This window comes from Haliotis asinina, chromosome 4 (genome assembly GCF_037392515.1).
Source record: "Haliotis asinina isolate JCU_RB_2024 chromosome 4, JCU_Hal_asi_v2, whole genome shotgun sequence".
Lineage (NCBI taxonomy): Eukaryota > Metazoa > Mollusca > Gastropoda > Lepetellida > Haliotidae > Haliotis > Haliotis asinina.
This window is the reverse complement of record NC_090283.1, coordinates 70,733,986-70,752,849: the sequence shown is the minus strand read 5'-3', so window position 1 is coordinate 70,752,849 and position 18,864 is coordinate 70,733,986. Positions and strand designations below refer to the sequence as shown.

The following is an 18,864-nucleotide window of genomic DNA, read 5'->3' as shown; positions in this document are numbered from 1 at the left end:
CATTTATATATAAATGCCTGCTCCACCACAGTTCGAGAAAATTATTTTAGAAGTTTTTTTTAATGCTGGGACAAGCAATGAAAACAACCCATGAAAAACATTTTACAAGTGGATTTCAAAATCAAATTATGTTTTTTGTTGTATGTTTTCAGATCAAATATTCTGCACTGAAAGTCTTGGTAGCTTGGAATTTACTCAGTTCAAACCTGCAGAGAAAAACAGGTCACACTATATATTGTCAATGTTTATAAAATGGTGTACAGCAGGGTGAACAGTTGTATCCATATGGTTTTCTTTCATTAAGTTCACAATTTCTAAACTGAAGTGGGAATGAATTGAAGCCTTATTTTTCCGAATACTGACACTTGGTTGGCCCCTCAAAACCATCCATACTTCATTCAGGAGGTCAGAGTTCACAGAAGCATCACATGACTTCCTTTTGATTTTAGGTCTTCTCACAACAGACTGAAATTCACAATGATCTTTAAGTCCTCTATTTATTGCAGATATTTTGCTCACAGACCCTTTGGCATGGCACTTATAAATGAGTAATTTTATTACCATAATTATTTTGGTACATAAAATTTATCTCTCCAAAATGATATTAATATCATAAGCATATCCATCATTTGTAATAAAAAATGCAAATATATCTATTACTACACCTCAACATTTTTATATCCAGTTAAAATTTATTGTTAGTTTTATCCAAGGTCATGTACACAGAGGCACAACAGTTACAGTATAGGGAGTATAAATGCTATGAGAAAAGTTACGAGATCTTCGGCTACAAGAGCTTTATGAAATGTCCTAATCACTAATCAGTTTAAGTTAAGCAACATTGGTCACAGGGTGTCCTTTGATGGCTGACTGTGTTTGATAGCTTGACTTTTGATAGTTTATGGGACTGCATGTGGTCTCACTTTAATAAATGAGTTTGTTTAAAATTGCCTCTGTTTGTACAGCAGAAAATGGGTACCCGGTGGGACCCTGACTCTTAACCCTCTAGAGGCTTATGGGCAGCCTGAGTTAACACGGCTTATATTGTCCATTATGTCTTATTCTCTTAGCGCATGTCCTGCACGGCATGGAGTTCAGTGCTATATAAGTGGCCTTGTTCATGTTCATGCCATATTGTATTAATATTTACAGAAAATGACAGACCAAACAGAGACTAAGGAGGGTTATAATTTATAACTGGTTGTGATTTGATCATGCTACAAAATCCCAGGCTAGTTCTGCCAGAGTGGAAACATGAATCAGTTAACTTCCTTGCCTTGGGAAGAGGAAGGTGCACACAGACACTTTTCTCAAAACGAGCTAAAACAATATGGCAAGTTAAAGCCATGTTATTTAAACAACTTTCTGTTTACTCTCATCAACAGTTAGGGGTATTTTAAAGATGCTATTTTGGGAATATCATCATAAATAGTGCATGTGTCCACACACGCTCCCAACTTAATCTGTAACGCTTAATTTACCTCCTCCCCTACTTCATAACAATGGCAAACCCAGAATCAGTATCACATGACCAGTTCAGGCAGGATGTCAGAGATGTCACTCATTGTGACTTGCTTTGTGCAACAGTCAGTTTTGTGAGTATTGAGGAGCATGGTCAAAGTGCAAATGCCAAACAAAGATCAAAATTTACAATGTCACGAAAATGGAACACGAGAGTTGAGTCTGTATCCTAACTGCACACCTATCAAAGTTCATTAAACTTAGAAAGTGAGTTTAGTTTTACGCTGCACTATTGCAGTTACATGGCAGTGGTCTGTGAATAATCAAGTCAGGGCCAGGCAATCCAGTGATCAAGAGCATGAGCATCGATCCTCACAACTGGGAAACGGTGACATGTCAACTAAGTTCGCGAGTCTGACTACACGATGACGTTGGTGGTCAGTCACGATAAGCGTGGGTTAGTGAAGACCAAGTATAACCCAGATCTTCACAATTTAAACTTGGAAAGGAAAAGACTGAGCTACGGCCAAAGAAGTTTTTTTAATATGGCTACTATGGCTGCTCACAAGGTCTCAAAAAGGACTAAAATCTTTTAAGCCAATCAGGAAACACTTGTAACCCCAGTAAATGGTACATATATTTTCCGTTTTTTTTATGCAAAAAACATTCTTGCCAGCCAATAATTCTTTTATTATCAAAATACTCTTTTCTTGTAATATGATCACAAGGCAAGAAGCCAGTTTTTGAACTTCCTTTGGTTAAAAGATGAGCAAACATTTGCTAACAAACAGAAGAAGCTAACATCCACCAGACTCTTTCACACTGCTGTAGGCATGACAGATGGACTACAACACCTTGACGGTCCTCTACTTCTTTTGAGATGTATACAATTATAATATAATATAACGTTACTCTTAAAAATAATTACAGTCCTTAAGCACTTTGTACAGAATGCCAATATGATGTGAAAGTGTGTGTTATTCAGATTGCTTTCAGCATGATCTATCAGTACTATTGACAAACTTTTGGGATTACTTCTTTCATTTCAAGGGTGCAACCTTTAAATACATATTCTTGTACCACTGTCAAGCAGGAATGATGATTCTTGAATACAACCATCTGTACTGAAATGCTGCAGTCATGAAATAACCAATGCTTTTTGTCCACTAAGTTTGTCAACAGTGTACTTCTTAATTTCTACTAAGAAACTCAAAGAAGTGCATTCACAAAAAACCTGCAATGTGTTAGATCAAGATCAAGTTGAACCAGAGGTTGTTAGAGACTAAAGGTCAAAACTCAAAAAGAACCATTCTAAAACAAAACACTCATAACTAAAATTTAAGACAGCAAAAATGTGCTGAAATCAATCAGATTATTTTGTGTGAAACAGTCAAAAATGGTGTTACTGAACAGGAACATGAATGAACAAAATGAGAATGAATGTACTGTGCGTCCAATACTTCAAAGAATGGCACCATTTGAATCCTCCAATTATCAAATCTTATTCTGTTCCGCCCAGGGTAGCATTTCCGTCAAGTTGTACTATGTCCAACTTCTTCAGTCAATCTAGTTGGCTTTGATTGAGATAAAACACTTCCAGAAATAGTTTTACACTGCTCTGAGTATATGGACAAAGAGTGCTGTATGTTTCCAGGACTTACAGCCAACAATTTATTAATGTTGTGTTTTTCTCAACAAATTCTTTTCTGGGTCAGACATCTCAGTAATATACTGAACAGCAAAAGAAATGCAACTTTTTTGCTTCTTTGTTTTGTTTTGTATTTTGTCAAATTCTTAAACAAAAGATATAAACATCTACTCTTACTTTATGAGATTTCATTTTTTTGGAAACAGTTCACTCCCATATAGCACATCTCCCAGAATACAAATAAAAATAGCACACTAATTACTTGGGCCATGCTGGCCACCCCTAATTATTGAATGGCATGGTCCATAATTTCATAAAAATGGAGAAGATCAGGGGACATCCTTATATAACACCAGTTGAACAATCAAGATAGTAGATACCATTTCTTAAAAGATAAACTAATATTTTTACAGTTAACCATGTCAAACACTTTCTTGAAAACCTCAAAAGCACAGTAGAATCTGACTTTTCTTTGAGTTCAATAATTTTTAATAACAGATTGAAGAACAAATATGCAGTCAACTGTTGAACAATATTTTCTAACACACCTCGCCCCAACGCCCACCCTAGGTATTCACCAACTACACCTTCATTACTCCACTTTAATAATAGCAGCAATGAGGAACACCAGAAATGGGTTTCACACTACGTACCCAAGTGGGGAATCGAACCCGAGTCTTGGCTTGACAAAAGAACATTTTAACCACTAGGTTCAATAGCATCACATGAAACCCACATCTTTGATGCTGGCTGTCAAGGGATAACTTGCATGACACATCTTTAACTTATGATCATTATCTCTGACCAGTAAGAGAAAACGTCCCTTTAAAACAACCATCTCGCACAGTATTTCTATTGTGTGTCACAAATTTGCAATGTACCTGTGTTTAAGTCAATGCAAACTCATTGTTTATTGCAGTGATCAAGAATCCTGTTACATGGTGGTGGACTGTAAATAACTCCATCTGGGCCACACAGTCAAGTTATCGACAGCATGAGCATCAATCTATGCCACTGGGATACAATGACATGATGTCAGTCAAGTCGGTGAGCCTGACAAACACATTCCTTTCATCTCTTACAACAAGCATGGGTTACTGAAGGCAAATTCTTATCCCGATCTTAACAGGTTCCAGATACTGAGAAATTCACCCAAATGTAGCTGTATAAACAGTGGCATGTATCGCTTAGAAACAGTGTTAGAAAGACATATAGGTGTACAGACCCTACCCTAGTACTACATAAAAAGAAAGGGATGTAACAATGATGCCAAACCCTCCTCACGTGAGCATTATTGCGATAATTTTGGAGACAATGCTTGCTTTCTGTTGAGGAAATGATATGCAGATGTTGAAATAAGTTTTCAGTGCTGTTGCCAATTGAACCTAGCCCTACATAGATGCTGTCAACGTGGCTGGAATATATAAACGATTTGAAAAGAGTTTTCGCTGTCTTGGGTGATCCATGGTTCTTTTGTGGAAGTCATGGCCTGTAACCTTTGACATGATCCAATTGAATGAATGAATGAATGAATGAATGAATGAATGAATGAATGAATGAATGAATGAATGAATGACAATTTATTTGTATAGCACCTAGTATAGAGGTCATTTCCTGCTCAGCAGCACATTACAGAAAAATTACACAATGATAGAAATAAAAAGATGGAGGGTCAAGGATTCACAAGCTAAAATATTGTCAGAAAAGGTGTGTCTTAACTTTTTTTTTGAATGAATCCCATGATTTTGTGCTTTTCCTCAAAGTGTATTCCACAATGCAACTGTAAAACACCTTTCCTCTGTTATAGCAGTGGTTCTGGGGTTGGCAAGATCATTCAAAGCACTGCTGGATCAAAGAATTCCATTTGAAGTTTTGTATGAAATTAGGTAATCAGGAACAGTGGGATCATTCATGTAAGAGACAGCAGCCTACATGTGACTCGTTGCTGTACAGGAAGCCAGTGTAGCTCCTGCAGGGTAGGTGTAATTTCACAGTGCTTCCTGGAACCCCTGATGAGATGAGCAGAGCTGTTCTGTTCTGATACAAACTTGTGTGCATTAATTGTTCAATCTGTTGGTAAATCCTCTAGATTTTGATCCCTAGGCCTTGGTGGGGCCTTAAAAGTATTTTACGTGGTAAAATCTAAATTTGATTAAAGAGGGATTGGTTTCATTGCTACATCCCTTTCCTTTTATATGGTACAAGGGTAGGGTCTACACCCCTATATGTCATTCTAACACTTTTTCTAAGTGATATACACCTCGCTGTTCAACTGACAGTGTAATGAAGGGTAGTTAGGTTGGGAGTGTTTATCAAGGGGAGATCACTCTCTACAGTCAATACGATGTCACGTGAGAAGGTAAAAAAGATACTGATATTATTTCTGATATTGACAGAAGTTAGAAGGAACCAAACTCCAGGTGGTTACACACTGACCCAACAAGAGACTTGGTGCATTGACTGTACCATACAGAGAAGCCAGTTCTGTTGCACACAGAATACATGGGAATATCTAGTCATGAGGAACCAAACTCCAGGTGGTTACAGACTGACCCAACAATAGACTTGGTGCATTAACAGTACCATACAGCATGGCAACTTCTGTGGAACACAGAATACATGGGAATATCTAGTCTTGAGGAACCAAACTCCAGGTGGTTACAGACTGACCCAACAAGAAACTTGGTGCATTAACTGTACCATACAGAGAAGCCAGTTCTGTTGCACACAGAATACATGGGAATATCTAGTCATGAGGAACCAAACCCCAGGTGGTTACAGACTGACCCAACAATAGACTTGGTGCATTAACAGTACCATACAGCATGGCCACTTCTGTGGAACACAGAATACATGGGAATATCTAGTCTTGAGGAACCAAACTCCAGGTGGTTACAGACTGACCCAACAAGAGACTTGGTGCATTAACTGTACCATACAGAGAAGCCACTTCTGTGGCACACAAAATACATGGGAATTTCTAGCCTTGAGGAACCAAACTCCAGGTGGTTACAAACCTATCTAACAATAGATTTGGTGCACTAACAGTACCATACATAGAAACCAGTTCTGTGGAACATAGAATACGTGGAAATATCTAGTCTTGAGGAACCAAACTCCAGGTGGTTACAGACTGACCCAAAATGGCATTGTTATTGTACCATACAGAGTGGCCAGTTCTGTGGAATGCAGAATACATGGTAATACCTTCCTAAACAGCTTCACGTCTGCAAGAAGATGCTCAACAAGAAGACTAGGTCATCAATATCCCCCGCAATGGCAAAATACTCTTCATGAATATGTCTGCAAGCCATGATTATGTCAAATGTTTTGACGTGTATATAGCATGGTGGAAGCAGAGTATTGAAATGTTTTTAAGTTCTGCTCAAGAAAGGAGCAATACCACAAACTTCACTTGAAGCATACCTTGTTGCCATGGAAACACAAACAATATTTTTATCAGAATTCTAAAAGTCCCAAAAGGGATCAGTTCACTTATAGATATGCATATGTACAAAATTTGGTGAAGAAACAGTGAAGGATTTGAAAGTTCTGCTCCAGAAAAGAGCACTACCACTATTTTAGGTCAAAGTCAAACTTGCTCCATGGAAATGCCAAAAATATTTACTTCAGAATACCAAAACTACCAAAAGGCACCAGTACACCACTAGATCTGCCTATGTGCCAAGTTTGGTGAAGAAATATCAAATGGTTTTAAAGATGTACTCCGGAAAAGATAAATGTGCACTGATGCTTGTAAAGAGTCCATTTTAATACTCCCCGCCAAACCGTTGCTGAGAATAACAACGGATATGTGATACAAGTTATTCAAAAGAGCGCTATTAGTAAGCAAAAACATTTTCTGCCATGTCAGTTCATAGCTGAGTGAGTGGTTATGGATTTATGCTGCTTTTAGCAATATATCAGGAATGCCTTAGCTGGGTACACCAGAACTGGTCTTCACACATTCTACTTGTGTAAGGAATTGAACCCAGGCCTTCGGCTTGACAAGCAAACACTTCAACGACTAGGCTACCCCAACATCCCAGCAACTAAAAGGCATAACAAGAGGTTGATGATGCCAATATGGTTCCAACAATATTTGAAGAAAGACTTTCAATCACCTAGATCAAATGTTTGGTTGTGTGAGAATGTTCTCTAAATAGTACTAGCCACATACACCTGCCATTCTGGCCATCTAATTCCTATTATTTTCACTGCATGGCTCCCAAGTCTATATAATGCAAGATTAGCTCTGTACCTGTTTCCCTACACTCCCTATCAACAAAAAGGCAAACACAGTCCCTGAAGAACACAACTGAACAAGGAAATCTTCTTGTGATGTACAGTATTCCAAACAACTAAGCATAATTTTACAAAATAATTGACATCATCTAGGCTATATATACTATATTAGTTTTTAGGATTACATAGCCAAATGAAAATACTATATCATATGACTTTCAAATAATCAAATACAATTTTGAATTCATTTACATTTTAAGCTATAGAAAGAATAATCTCCCATCCGAACATATAATACTATATTAATAGGTAAGGCATTGTTTAATATAGAACACTTTGCTATCTTTGGGTCTGAATACAGGTTAATAACTGTCTTATACATACGGACAGGTTAACTGGTAAACACCACTGTTACAACAACTTAACTATGCCATTGGGAATCAGCTGTAAGGGGGACAGTACAACAAAGAAACAATACCACATGGGATAAGCTTTTAGGGGAACAGTATCTACAGCAAAAGCAACACATGCAAGCAAAAAGCATAAGCAGTGATATGTGCAAAGTGAAAAAAGTGACAGAAGAAATAAAAAAGGAAAACTAGTACAAGCAATACTGGAAAAACCCGAAAGAAAATATCCTTCATTGCAGTCATGCACATTATTAAAAGACACTGGTCAGTATGATTTAAAAGCTTAACATACACTAGTTATGACCTTAACACAAGTATTGATAGGCATTGTTGTACATTCTCTTAAACAATACCAAAGAAAAAAATGTTATTGGGTTGAGCTTTTAGTATTAGACAATACTGGTACTTTAACCAGTTTTCATAATTTTTTATTAGGACTAATATATCTTTAAGAAAACAGTTATCCTGTGTTGTTATTCAAGGAGTCCTATTTTCGGTGAAATAGTTGGATATTTTTTATCTGTCTGTCTATTTTCATGAAATGTGCATACCTGCAATGATTGGAAATTTAAAAACTTCAAATGTCCAACTTATGCATGATTTGTGACTTTGTGTGCAATTATTATATTGTAATAAATCCAATAAATCTTCTATATTGATACAAGAAATGTACTGAAATGCATTAAAACTGAAGTAAAAGCATTTAAAATGAATATATTCAAATCACTATAATGCATAGCAACACATTTCATGTGAAGTAAAAACATCAATAACATTCAAAAATCATTCAAAGAACCTTTTAAAGATAAAAGCCTATACAAATATGACGCTAGACAAACATGAAAACTTCTGTTTTTATATGCAAGCATTGAACATACTTATACATGCATATTGAAACATGTCAACTTTTATAAACAAAATTTATGGTATGCAGTCCTTCAAATGCATGAGAATCAAGAACATATCACAGGATGTAATTTACAGCCAAAATGTAAAATCAATGTCAATTATTAGAAGAATAACATAGAACAGACTTTATATGCAGATATAATTAATAACAAATGTTAGTGTTTGATCAAATTAAATTTGTAATGTTGAAAATTAGAATATAGGGGTGGATATCTTTAGAAATGGAATTACATGTTGTACTGAGGAGATGAGAATCTACCTACCTTCGGATTTTCTCAACCATATCTCCAAATGGTTTTTCCCAACAATACATCTTAATGACCCGCATCCCTGAGATGATCTCGTTCATCACACGCACTCGTTCATCTGTGTGTTTAGCTGTCTTTTGTCTGCATGGAATAGAAGCCATTTAACATGTAATATGGTTTATCCCTTTTCATACATGTGTTGAAAGTTATGGGTCAAGAATTGAAAACAACAACACAATAACATTCAAAGCAATGAATAGACGTCAGATACTTGATGGGTAATGAATAGACGTCAAAGGTTGAAAATATGAAACACCTAAGTGTTATTGTTTTTCTCCTTATGAAATACGCTTCTTTTTGCTAGCTACATAATGAATACAATTTTGCAAGTACAGAGAAAGTTTCACCAGTCCACTGAGTACAGAAAAGCGTTTCTCAGTCTATTTACACAAGTTCAGAGAAAAGATTCCCCGGACGTCTCATCTGAGTACAGAGACAAGTTTGCCATGACTACTCACCTGAGTACAGAGACAAGTTTGCCATGACTACTCACCTGAGTACAGAAAAAAGTTTGCCCATCCATCCCTGTAGAGGTATAAGCAGGATGAGGACAGCAAAGCCTGCCAGTACTGCAGGCCCCAACTCATACCACAGTATCACCAGGACGGCTATTGCTTGCACCGGACCAATCCACAAAAAGTGAAGAAATATCACAGCCTGCAACAAGATGTCAAGATGTCAGGAAGGTAACAGGATCAACTCCACAGCAGGATAGACCTCACAAGTTGTAAACATGAGTGAAAAAAACAAGTCTGAATGAATGTGCCCAGATGTATTTTTATTTTGTAACAAGAGTAGTCAGGCTGAATTTTGTCAGTCATGGTCTAACAAACATCAGATATTTTACACTAGTACAAGACTTCCTCTGGCCATAGATGTGAGGACACATCAGGTCAAGTCTGGTTAGCTTTCTGTTGGTTTGTTTGTGGTGAGCTCTATGTTCGTTTGCTTGTGGGTAGCTTTCTGTTGGTTTGTTTGTTGGTAGTGAGCTTTAAGTTGGTCTGTTTGTGGTTAGCTTTCTGTTGGTTTGTTTGCTTGTAGTGAGCTTTATGTCTGTTTGCTTGTGGTTAGCTTTTGTTGGTTTGTTTAATGAGAATTTTCTGTTAATTTGTTTGTGGTGAGCTTTCTGTTGGTCTGTGGGGAGCTTTCTGTTTGTGGTTAGCTTACTGCTGACTTCTTTGCTTGTGGTGAGTTTTCTGTTTGTCCGTGGTGAGCTTTCTGCTAGTTTGTTTGTTGGTGGTGAGCTTTCTGTTGGTTTGTGTTTGTGTTGAGCTTTCTGGTGTTATGCTGATTTGTGGTTAACATACTGTTAGTTTGTTTGTTGAGAGCTTTCTGTTTTGTTTGTGGTAAGTTTTCTGTTGGTCAGTGGAGAGCTTTCTGTTTGTTTGTTTATGGTGAGCCTTCTGTTTGTTTGTTTGTTTGTGGTGAGCTTTCTGTTGCTCTGTGGAGAGCTTTATGTTGGTTTGTTTGTGGTGAGCTTTATGTTGGTTTGTGGTTAGCTTACTGTTGCCTTGTTTGTTTGTGGTGAGTTTTCTGTTTGTTTGTGGTGAGTTTTCTGATGACGTTTTTGTGGTGAGTTTTCTGTTGGTTTGTTTGAGGAGAGCTTTTTGTTGGTTTGTGGTGAACTTTCTGTTTATTTGTTTCATTGTTTAACACTGCACTCAATAATATTCCATTATACATGAAGATTCTGTGAAGGTCCAGACTGGGTATCATCTTCATCAACCCATGCTTGTCATAACAGTCAAGGCTTGATGACTTGGTCAACACAAGTCATCGTATCCCAGTTACATAGACCTCTTGATATTGATCACTGGATTTATATATCTGAGTGAGGTGTTACACAACAAACTTATTATCATGCTGTCCCATGGCCCACTGCCCTACGTCTGCAATATGGAGCACACATGTAGAAACAACTGACCTGATCAAACCGGTTGACATCATTGGACATGAGATTGACTATCTGCCCCACCGTGGTCTCACCTAACGCTTTGTTGCTCAGTCGGAGGGACTGGAAAAGAGATTATACACATCAGAATTATACAGAAATTCATGTATGGATGACAAAGCACCTGCTGTGTTTGTGCAGATATTAAAGTGACTGCATGAATGTTGTGATTCTTCAAAGGCATTTAGAGGTTGGCGTAGTAATACAGGACAAATTTTATGGATAGCATCTTCTTGAGTTTATTTTCGCAATGTTTCGGGGCTTATTCTAGCCCCCTCATCAGGTTGAGCTGAACTGAACAGTAAGGCTTAACTGTTAACTCTGCCCATGACCTCACAATGCTTATGATGTCACAATGCTATGACAACATGATACCAGTAGCTAACAGGAATGCTATGACAACACAACAGAATTAGTAGTGAATGGTTACAACTAACATGACTCATAGAATGAATACATCTTATTTGGATATATAAATTAGATATTAAATTATTGGACATATAAATTAGAAATGACAGATCTTTATTAGACCAAATTGTAAGTTTGGACATGTACGGAGATTTTTGATAAATGTATTGTATGTATAGCATGTAAAGTAATACTATTAAAAGTACATAGAAATTATTGTTCATCCATGGGTGCCCTTGTCTTTTTACTACCATTGTTTGGTAATGCACCAGGCACTAGGGAGGTAAACCCCTAGATCTCTGTTGATCTCTGTTACTAATCTTCTAATGAAGATTGACTCAAGAAGTTTTCTTTTCCGCCAATTATTGACGTTGGATGCCAAGATTTGAGAGTGTTGCCATTTGATAGAGTGATTTTTTATTTTTAACAATGTGTTCTGAGAGTGAAAATTTAAGGTCAGATTTTTCAACTGAAGTTTTGTGTTCTTTTAGTCTAATGTTGAAAGGTCGGCAAGTTTCTCCAATGTAGCTGCTTCCACAATCACAAGAAATTTTGTATATAAATCCTCTGGGAATGAACTCATTGAACTCATTGAAGATTCTGGTTGAATGAGACATGTATCTGAGGATCTTTTGTTTCAGTGTATACACATTTAAGGTTCCATGTCGACATCTTTTCAAAATACATCTTCCCAACTGTCATGCTTATCTAAGTAAACTTAGTCTCAGTACTATTTGTTACACTCCTCTCCTGAGTCTAACAAGCCTTAGTAGGAGGTCATGTCAGCTAACCTTTTGAACTGACCAATCACAATCACACACCTTACCAAATCACAAAAGTTAACATTCGCACATAACATTCACAAGAGTGCATAAACAGTCACTGAAAATAGCATTTTTGTCAATATCCTAGGATGTCATCTTGTGGAATTATTAGCAAATAGTGACCATCAGAAACCCATAAGCATATATCAGGTCAAGTACCTGTGTTTTATGCATACTTTCATTTGTTGAGAGGTTAGTGTCAGTGTCAGTGTCCAGGGAAGCAAAATTACATTTTGTAAATACCGCCAAATCCTAAATAGTAGCCACTGTCTAACTGGTTAAATCCGCTAGGCTACTTCGCATTTGATTGGACAGTCAAAGGTTGGAATGAATAAAAAAAGCAAGATTCATAGATGACATCCATCAGGCTTGAGACAAAATTTGTAGCCGAAAAGAAGGCAAAATTTGTTTAGTCCAAAGAAAGAAAATACACATTCTGAGGACATTCAGAGATTGAGTCAACCCTCAAAGATATATAATTACAAATGATCCTGATAAACAACCAGACTTTCCTATCTCACTTTAACTGAGAGTTATCAGCATTGCTATAGTACCCTATAACATGCAGGCATGTTTACAACCACCCTCTCACATTAAGATTTGCTCAAAATTTCTGAATCAAGTTGGTTGAATCTTTTCTCGGCAAAATCGGTAAATCTGCTGTCTAACCCTCTCAGCTGCCGCTTGTGAAAGACGCTGTGGCTGAGTGGGTTAGATGGCTGACTTAGTGTGCTGTCAGCTAGGTGCTTGACTCTATGAGGGTGTTGGTCCGAATCCTGGATGAGCCTCTACCAAACAAAACTACTCGAATCTGGACTCTACTATGAAAGTATAATCCCAAACATAACATGTGTTACATGACCACTTTCTAACTGGCATTGGGTATTTCAAAATCTGTAAAATTCTTCCTCTGCAAATCTGACCCAAATGTCTTACCCCAGCAACTACAGGTTAAACTGTCTGATTTTGAACATCATGACTGTCCGAAGTATTGAGAGTAGTTTTGCAGAGAACATCACAGCAATTCAACTCAGATTATTGTATTCATGGTTTTTTTTGTTAAATGCTCATATTCAAAATATTTAACTAAATGGAAAGGCAGATACTACGTAGCATTCATAGATTTTTTGTAAAACATTTGAGGAACACAGCTTTTCCTGGAACATATAGAGCCCCTTATTTTAATTTTTGCGAATGATACATTTACTGTTTTCAGATACAGTTATTGGTTTACAAAGACTCACAGAAACTTACTTTCTTATACATTAGGGAACAACACGCCACCCTCATCTGCATGCCTATCCGTGTGACACTAAAAAAGTAAGGGTGGTGAGCTACAGCAAGGACGATGGCACAGATGCTGACCGCCATGGCGTACAGGAAGGCCTCTTGCTTGGTGATGGTGGAATCAGGGGTGAAGTAGCGAATCAGTCCCCCTAGCAGTAACGGCTGCACCACCTTCGTTCCCTCCTGATGACATAAAGGTAAACATTTAGCATTTGGAGTCAAGATACATCTTTTACAGCTATGTCTGCATGACACCCAGACTGCAGTATTTCAACACAGAGGAAAACATTGAAGACTTGCATCACTTCTTAATGAAACATGCTCATACCTGGCAAACCAGTAAAACATATTAGTCAAAACATAAAATGTAAATACCTGTGAAGATCCCAGGTTAGAAGTGGCCTTTAGAGGTGACTAACGATCTAAGGTGTTCATGCTCTATGACTACATTGGCACCTGTCACTAAATCACAGTTGTGTAGAACAATGCTCATGCTGTTGATCACTGGATTGTCTGGTCCAAACTCAACTATGATGTACAGTCTACCATCATATAATTGGAATATTGCTGAGTGCAGTGTTAAACTAAACTATTGCCCTATTGTTACTGGTCAATATACAATCAGATTAAGTGCTGACATTTTTCATTGACAAGGTAATGTTTTCATTCTACAATACAGTGAGTGAGTGAGTGAGTGAGTGAGTGAGTGAGTGAGTGAGTGAGTGAGTGAGTGAGTGAGTGAGTGAGTGAGTGAGTGAATGAGTGAGTGAGTGAGAGGTATTTGGCGGTGGTCTGTAAGTCTGGACCAGCAACCTTTAGGTAATAAGGGGGTGCTTCAACTTGTATCCTGCAAGACATATCCTGCACAAGGATGCTTAGAACTGAAGGGTTTTCAGCAAGCTATGCTTGTTCTTGGATACAACTAGTGGAATCGGGGATTCAGGCTGGTTGACCAGAATGCATATTATCACATCCTAACTGAGACAATTGTTGCCAATGATATCAATCACTGGACTACCCAGATCCCATTAAAGTATTGAAACAGCTAAGAGAATGTCTTATCAAATAGTATCTTCTAAAATGTCAGTCAAGCATCTAATTCTCATCTGTTCTTATAATCGTTTTCTTTGCTTCTACATTCAAATTTCAGACTAGTGAATATTGTTGTGGGCTAGTGACTTTTAGGAATACCTTGCCAAATTTGGCAACTATTTCTCATACTGGTTACAGGTGTGGTTATCCAAAGATACTACAGACCTGTGAAGGTCCCGGGGCAGAATAGGCAATCAGCAACCCATACTTGCCATAAAAGGCGACTCTGCTAGACGCGACTAACGGGATTGGGAGGTCACGCTCGCTGATTTGGTTGACACATGCCATCGGTTCTTAGTTCCGCAGCTCAATGCTCATGTTGTTAATCACTGGATTGTCTGCTCCAGACTTGATTATTTACAGACCACCGCCATATAGCTGGAATACTGCTAAGTGTGGCGTAAATCTAAATTCACTCACTCACTCACAGATACTACAGCGTACGCACCTCAATGAAGACAATGATTCCTAGGAGCATGTATTGTACACCGAAACATCTGGCTAGGGCACGCATCAGACTCGGCTTCTTTCCTGTGTCTTTTAATTTCTTCATCTCTTTCTTCCATTCCCTGAAAACAACAATGATGGAATTGGGTCAATAAACATGTCGCAGTCCACCTGTGAGTATGGGTTTGAATCCTGCATCCAAACACATCAGCACAAAGATCAGCATGTGTGTGGAGGTGGGGAAGGCTTGTGCTTAAACCCGTTGCTTGTCACTCTGAAGACCCGGGTTCGATTCCACACATGGGTACGATGTGCGAAGCTCATTTCTGGTGTTCCCTGTCATGATATTGCTGAAATATTGCTGAATAGGTCACTCACTCACTTACTGCATGTGCAACTAAAAAATCTGACAAGTAGATTAATATTTTCCAGGGCTCCAGATCCAGGCCATATGGTCATATTACGGATATATAAAACATCCAAGATACTATAGGAAAAAATTTAGAAAACATGCAGACTACATCAATAGTAAACAGTCTTAGAATCATATACAGACGAATTCATCTGAAAAAGTATTGTTTTAATGTTTATTAACCAATTTACACAAGAGTAGCAATGTTGTGGTGCATACATAAAAAGAAAGACACAAATACTGGTACATCATTAAATGCCACTCTAAATGTACCCGTAAGGTTTTCAGTATCGAGACAATAAGGAGCACATACACCTGATGTTGAATAATTATATGGTGCCCTAATTCTGATTTTATCATGTTGATTCTCAAGGGTCAAAAAGACATGTGGCACCATTATGGAGGTGAAAATGTTGATAATTTCTAAGTTAGTTAAAAGAATTAACAACCAGTTGGTTATAGATGGTTATGCCAAACAATGTGCTTAATGTAAGTATCACATGTGTTCCCCAGTAACCAGATAGTCGTGAGATCTGGAGATTAGGCTGTGTGATTTTGATGATTTTGTCATCTTGCTTACGGTTTGTTGGAGTAGCCTAGTGGTTAAAGCATTGGCTTGTCAAGTAGACGGTGGTCTCTTCTTTTGCTAATTATAACCAGTTTAGGGCACCATTTGACAAAGAATCAAAGAGTTATGGTTGTCGTAAGTCTAAGTTACCGCAAGTAAGTTAAGATGACTTGAGTGCTACGATCACTTTAAACACGCCTTTGGTCCAGAATGGTTCAATTTACCTGGGGCGGTGGGGTAGCCTAGTGGTTAAAGCATTGGCTTGTCAAGTAGACGGTGGTCTCTTCTTTTGCTAATTATAACCAGTTTAGGGCACCATTTGACAAAGAATCAAAGAGTTATGGTTGTCGTAAGTCTAAGTTACCGCAAGTAAGTTAAGATGACTTGAGTGCTACGATCACTTTAAACACGCCTTTGGTCCAGAATGGTTCAATTTACCTGGGGCGGTGGGGTAGCCTAGTGGTTAAAGCATTGGCTTGTCAAGTAGACGGTGGTCTCTTCTTTTGCTAATTATAACCAGTTTAGGGCACCATTTGACAAAGAATCAAAGAGTTATGGTTGTCGTAAGTCTAAGTTACCGCAAGTAAGTTAAGATGACTTGAGTGCTACGATCACTTTAAACACGCCTTTGGTCCAGAATGGTTCAATTTACCTGGGGCGGTGGGGTAGCCTAGTGGTTAAAGCATTGGCTTGTCAAGTAGACGGTGGTCTCTTCTTTTGCTAATTATAACCAGTTTAGGGCACCATTTGACAAAGAATCAAAGAGTTATGGTTGTCGTAAGTCTAAGTTACCGCAAGTAAGTTAAGATGACTTGAGTGCTACGATCACTTTAAACACGCCTTTGGTCCAGAATGGTTCAATTTACCTGGGGCGGTGGGGTAGCCTAGTGGTTAAAGCATTGGCTTGTCAAGTAGACGGTGGTCTCTTCTTTTGCTAATTATAACCAGTTTAGGGCACCATTTGACAAAGAATCAAAGAGTTATGGTTGTCGTAAGTCTAAGTTACCGCAAGTAAGTTAAGATGACTTGAGTGCTACGATCACTTTAAACACGCCTTTGGTCCAGAATGGTTCAATTTACCTGGGGCGGTGGGGTAGCCTAGTGGTTAAAGCATTGGCTTGTCAAGTAGACGGTGGTCTCTTCTTTTGCTAATTATAACCAGTTTAGGGCACCATTTGACAAAGAATCAAAGAGTTATGGTTGTCGTAAGTCTAAGTTACCGCAAGTAAGTTAAGATGACTTGAGTGCTACGATCGCTTTAAACACGCCTTTGGTCCAGAATGGTTCAATTTACCTGGGGCGGTGGGGTAGCCTAGTGGTTAAAGCATTGGCTTGTCAAGTAGACGGTGGTCTCTTCTTTTGCTAATTATAACCAGTTTAGGGCACCATTTGACAAAGAATCAGAGTTATGGTTGTCGTAAGTCTAAGTTACCGCAAGTAAGTTAAGATGACTTGAGTGCTACGATCACTTTAAACACGCCTTTGGTCCAGAATGGTTCAATTTACCTGGGGCGGTGGGGTAGCCTAGTGGTTAAAGCGTTCGCGTACCACGTGAAGACCCAGGTTTGATTCCCATAGCGGAACAATGTGTGATGCCCTTTTCTGGTGTCACCTGTGATGATATTGCTGGAATATTGCTAAAAGCAGCGTAATACTACTGACTCAATTTCCCAATATTACAAACAGTATTACATACAGTATTACAAATACACAAAAAGCTAGTTCATAATGAACTCATGAACCTTTATGTAAATAACAAAACACTACATCACAGTAATAATAAATATCTGTCCCTGCTTATGGGGACACAATTTTTTCACACAAACAATACTCTAACGGTCAAAATATAAAAATACTGACATATCACACGTGACAGGTGTGTTTACATACACTGAAACATCACATGAATACTGTGGTCATTGTATATTATTTGTATATATTTTGCTTCAATTGGATACGCTTGGTCTGTGTTGTCTTTATCACTACCCTCAATGATCTATGCTGGTGTTGCACCATGTGTCTGCGCAATCTCTCACGGCTTTATCTCAATTACAGTCAGTTTGGGTTCAAATGATATAATGATATGATATAGGATATGTATATAGCGCACATATCCACACACTAGTGAATGCTCAAGGCACTTGTATTTTTCCCTCGATCACTGGATGTCAATCTCAACAGCCTATCGTATTTCAATCTCAACTCCCTGGGGAGTATACAACTTTTGCTGCCACTAGGCACACCGAGTTTATTGTGGCTCTCTCATCCAAATGAGGTACCCAATTGACAGCTGGGTGGACTTTGTCCAAGTTTACTGCATGTTGCTGTACCCGCAACTATGCACGTGTTCGTGTAGCCATCTGGTCATATAGCAACGGATTCGTGGGTTCTTTTACATGCACAGGGTTGTGTACTGTACACTAGGGGTTGTGACAACACTGAAAGAGTCTTCACACAAAGTTGACTCCAAGGTTTTTACACCTGGTCACAGGTGGGCTCGATCCCGAAACATCAACCTCGCTGGACTACTAGCCTGGCGCCTTAGCCATCTCGCCCACCATGTCCATGAGAACAATGAATGATAAAACACCTCGAAATAGAGACAAAAAACATATATAGGACATATAGTCTTGAAACCTCCATGCTCAACATGATCTGAAATCTGATGCTTTATGATCGATCACTGACACAGTTGTTTAGAAATCATTTGCAATATTGTGTTATTTTCACGCTTCACACTAATGTGTGACAAACAGTTAGTGCAACAGATCCAACTCACACTTCAGGTGCAGATCAGCACAACCAGGTGTGACTGCAAACATGCGATACTACCTGCATGTCAGCCCTCGGTGTGAAGTGTGAAAACAGAACATCGCATGATGATTTCTCAAACA

The 18,864-nt window shown here is 38.3% G+C and overlaps 1 protein-coding gene across 3 annotated transcripts in view; it reads right to left on the bottom strand.

The window, feature by feature from the left end:
• LOC137281845 (ATP-binding cassette sub-family C member 4-like) overlaps positions 1–18,864 on the bottom strand; it is a 140,710-nt gene that overhangs the window by 99,424 nt on the left and 22,422 nt on the right. For all 3 annotated transcript variants that reach the window (XM_067813489.1, XM_067813490.1, XM_067813488.1), the window contains exons 3-7: positions 14,992–15,112; positions 13,419–13,634; positions 10,906–10,995; positions 9,475–9,638; positions 8,937–9,062 (exon numbers count right to left, since the gene is read on the bottom strand). In XM_067813489.1, the coding sequence (XP_067669590.1) occupies positions 8,937–9,062; positions 9,475–9,638; positions 10,906–10,995; positions 13,419–13,634; positions 14,992–15,112 (717 nt within the window). The remainder of the gene's footprint in view (positions 1–8,936; positions 9,063–9,474; positions 9,639–10,905; positions 10,996–13,418; positions 13,635–14,991; positions 15,113–18,864) is intronic.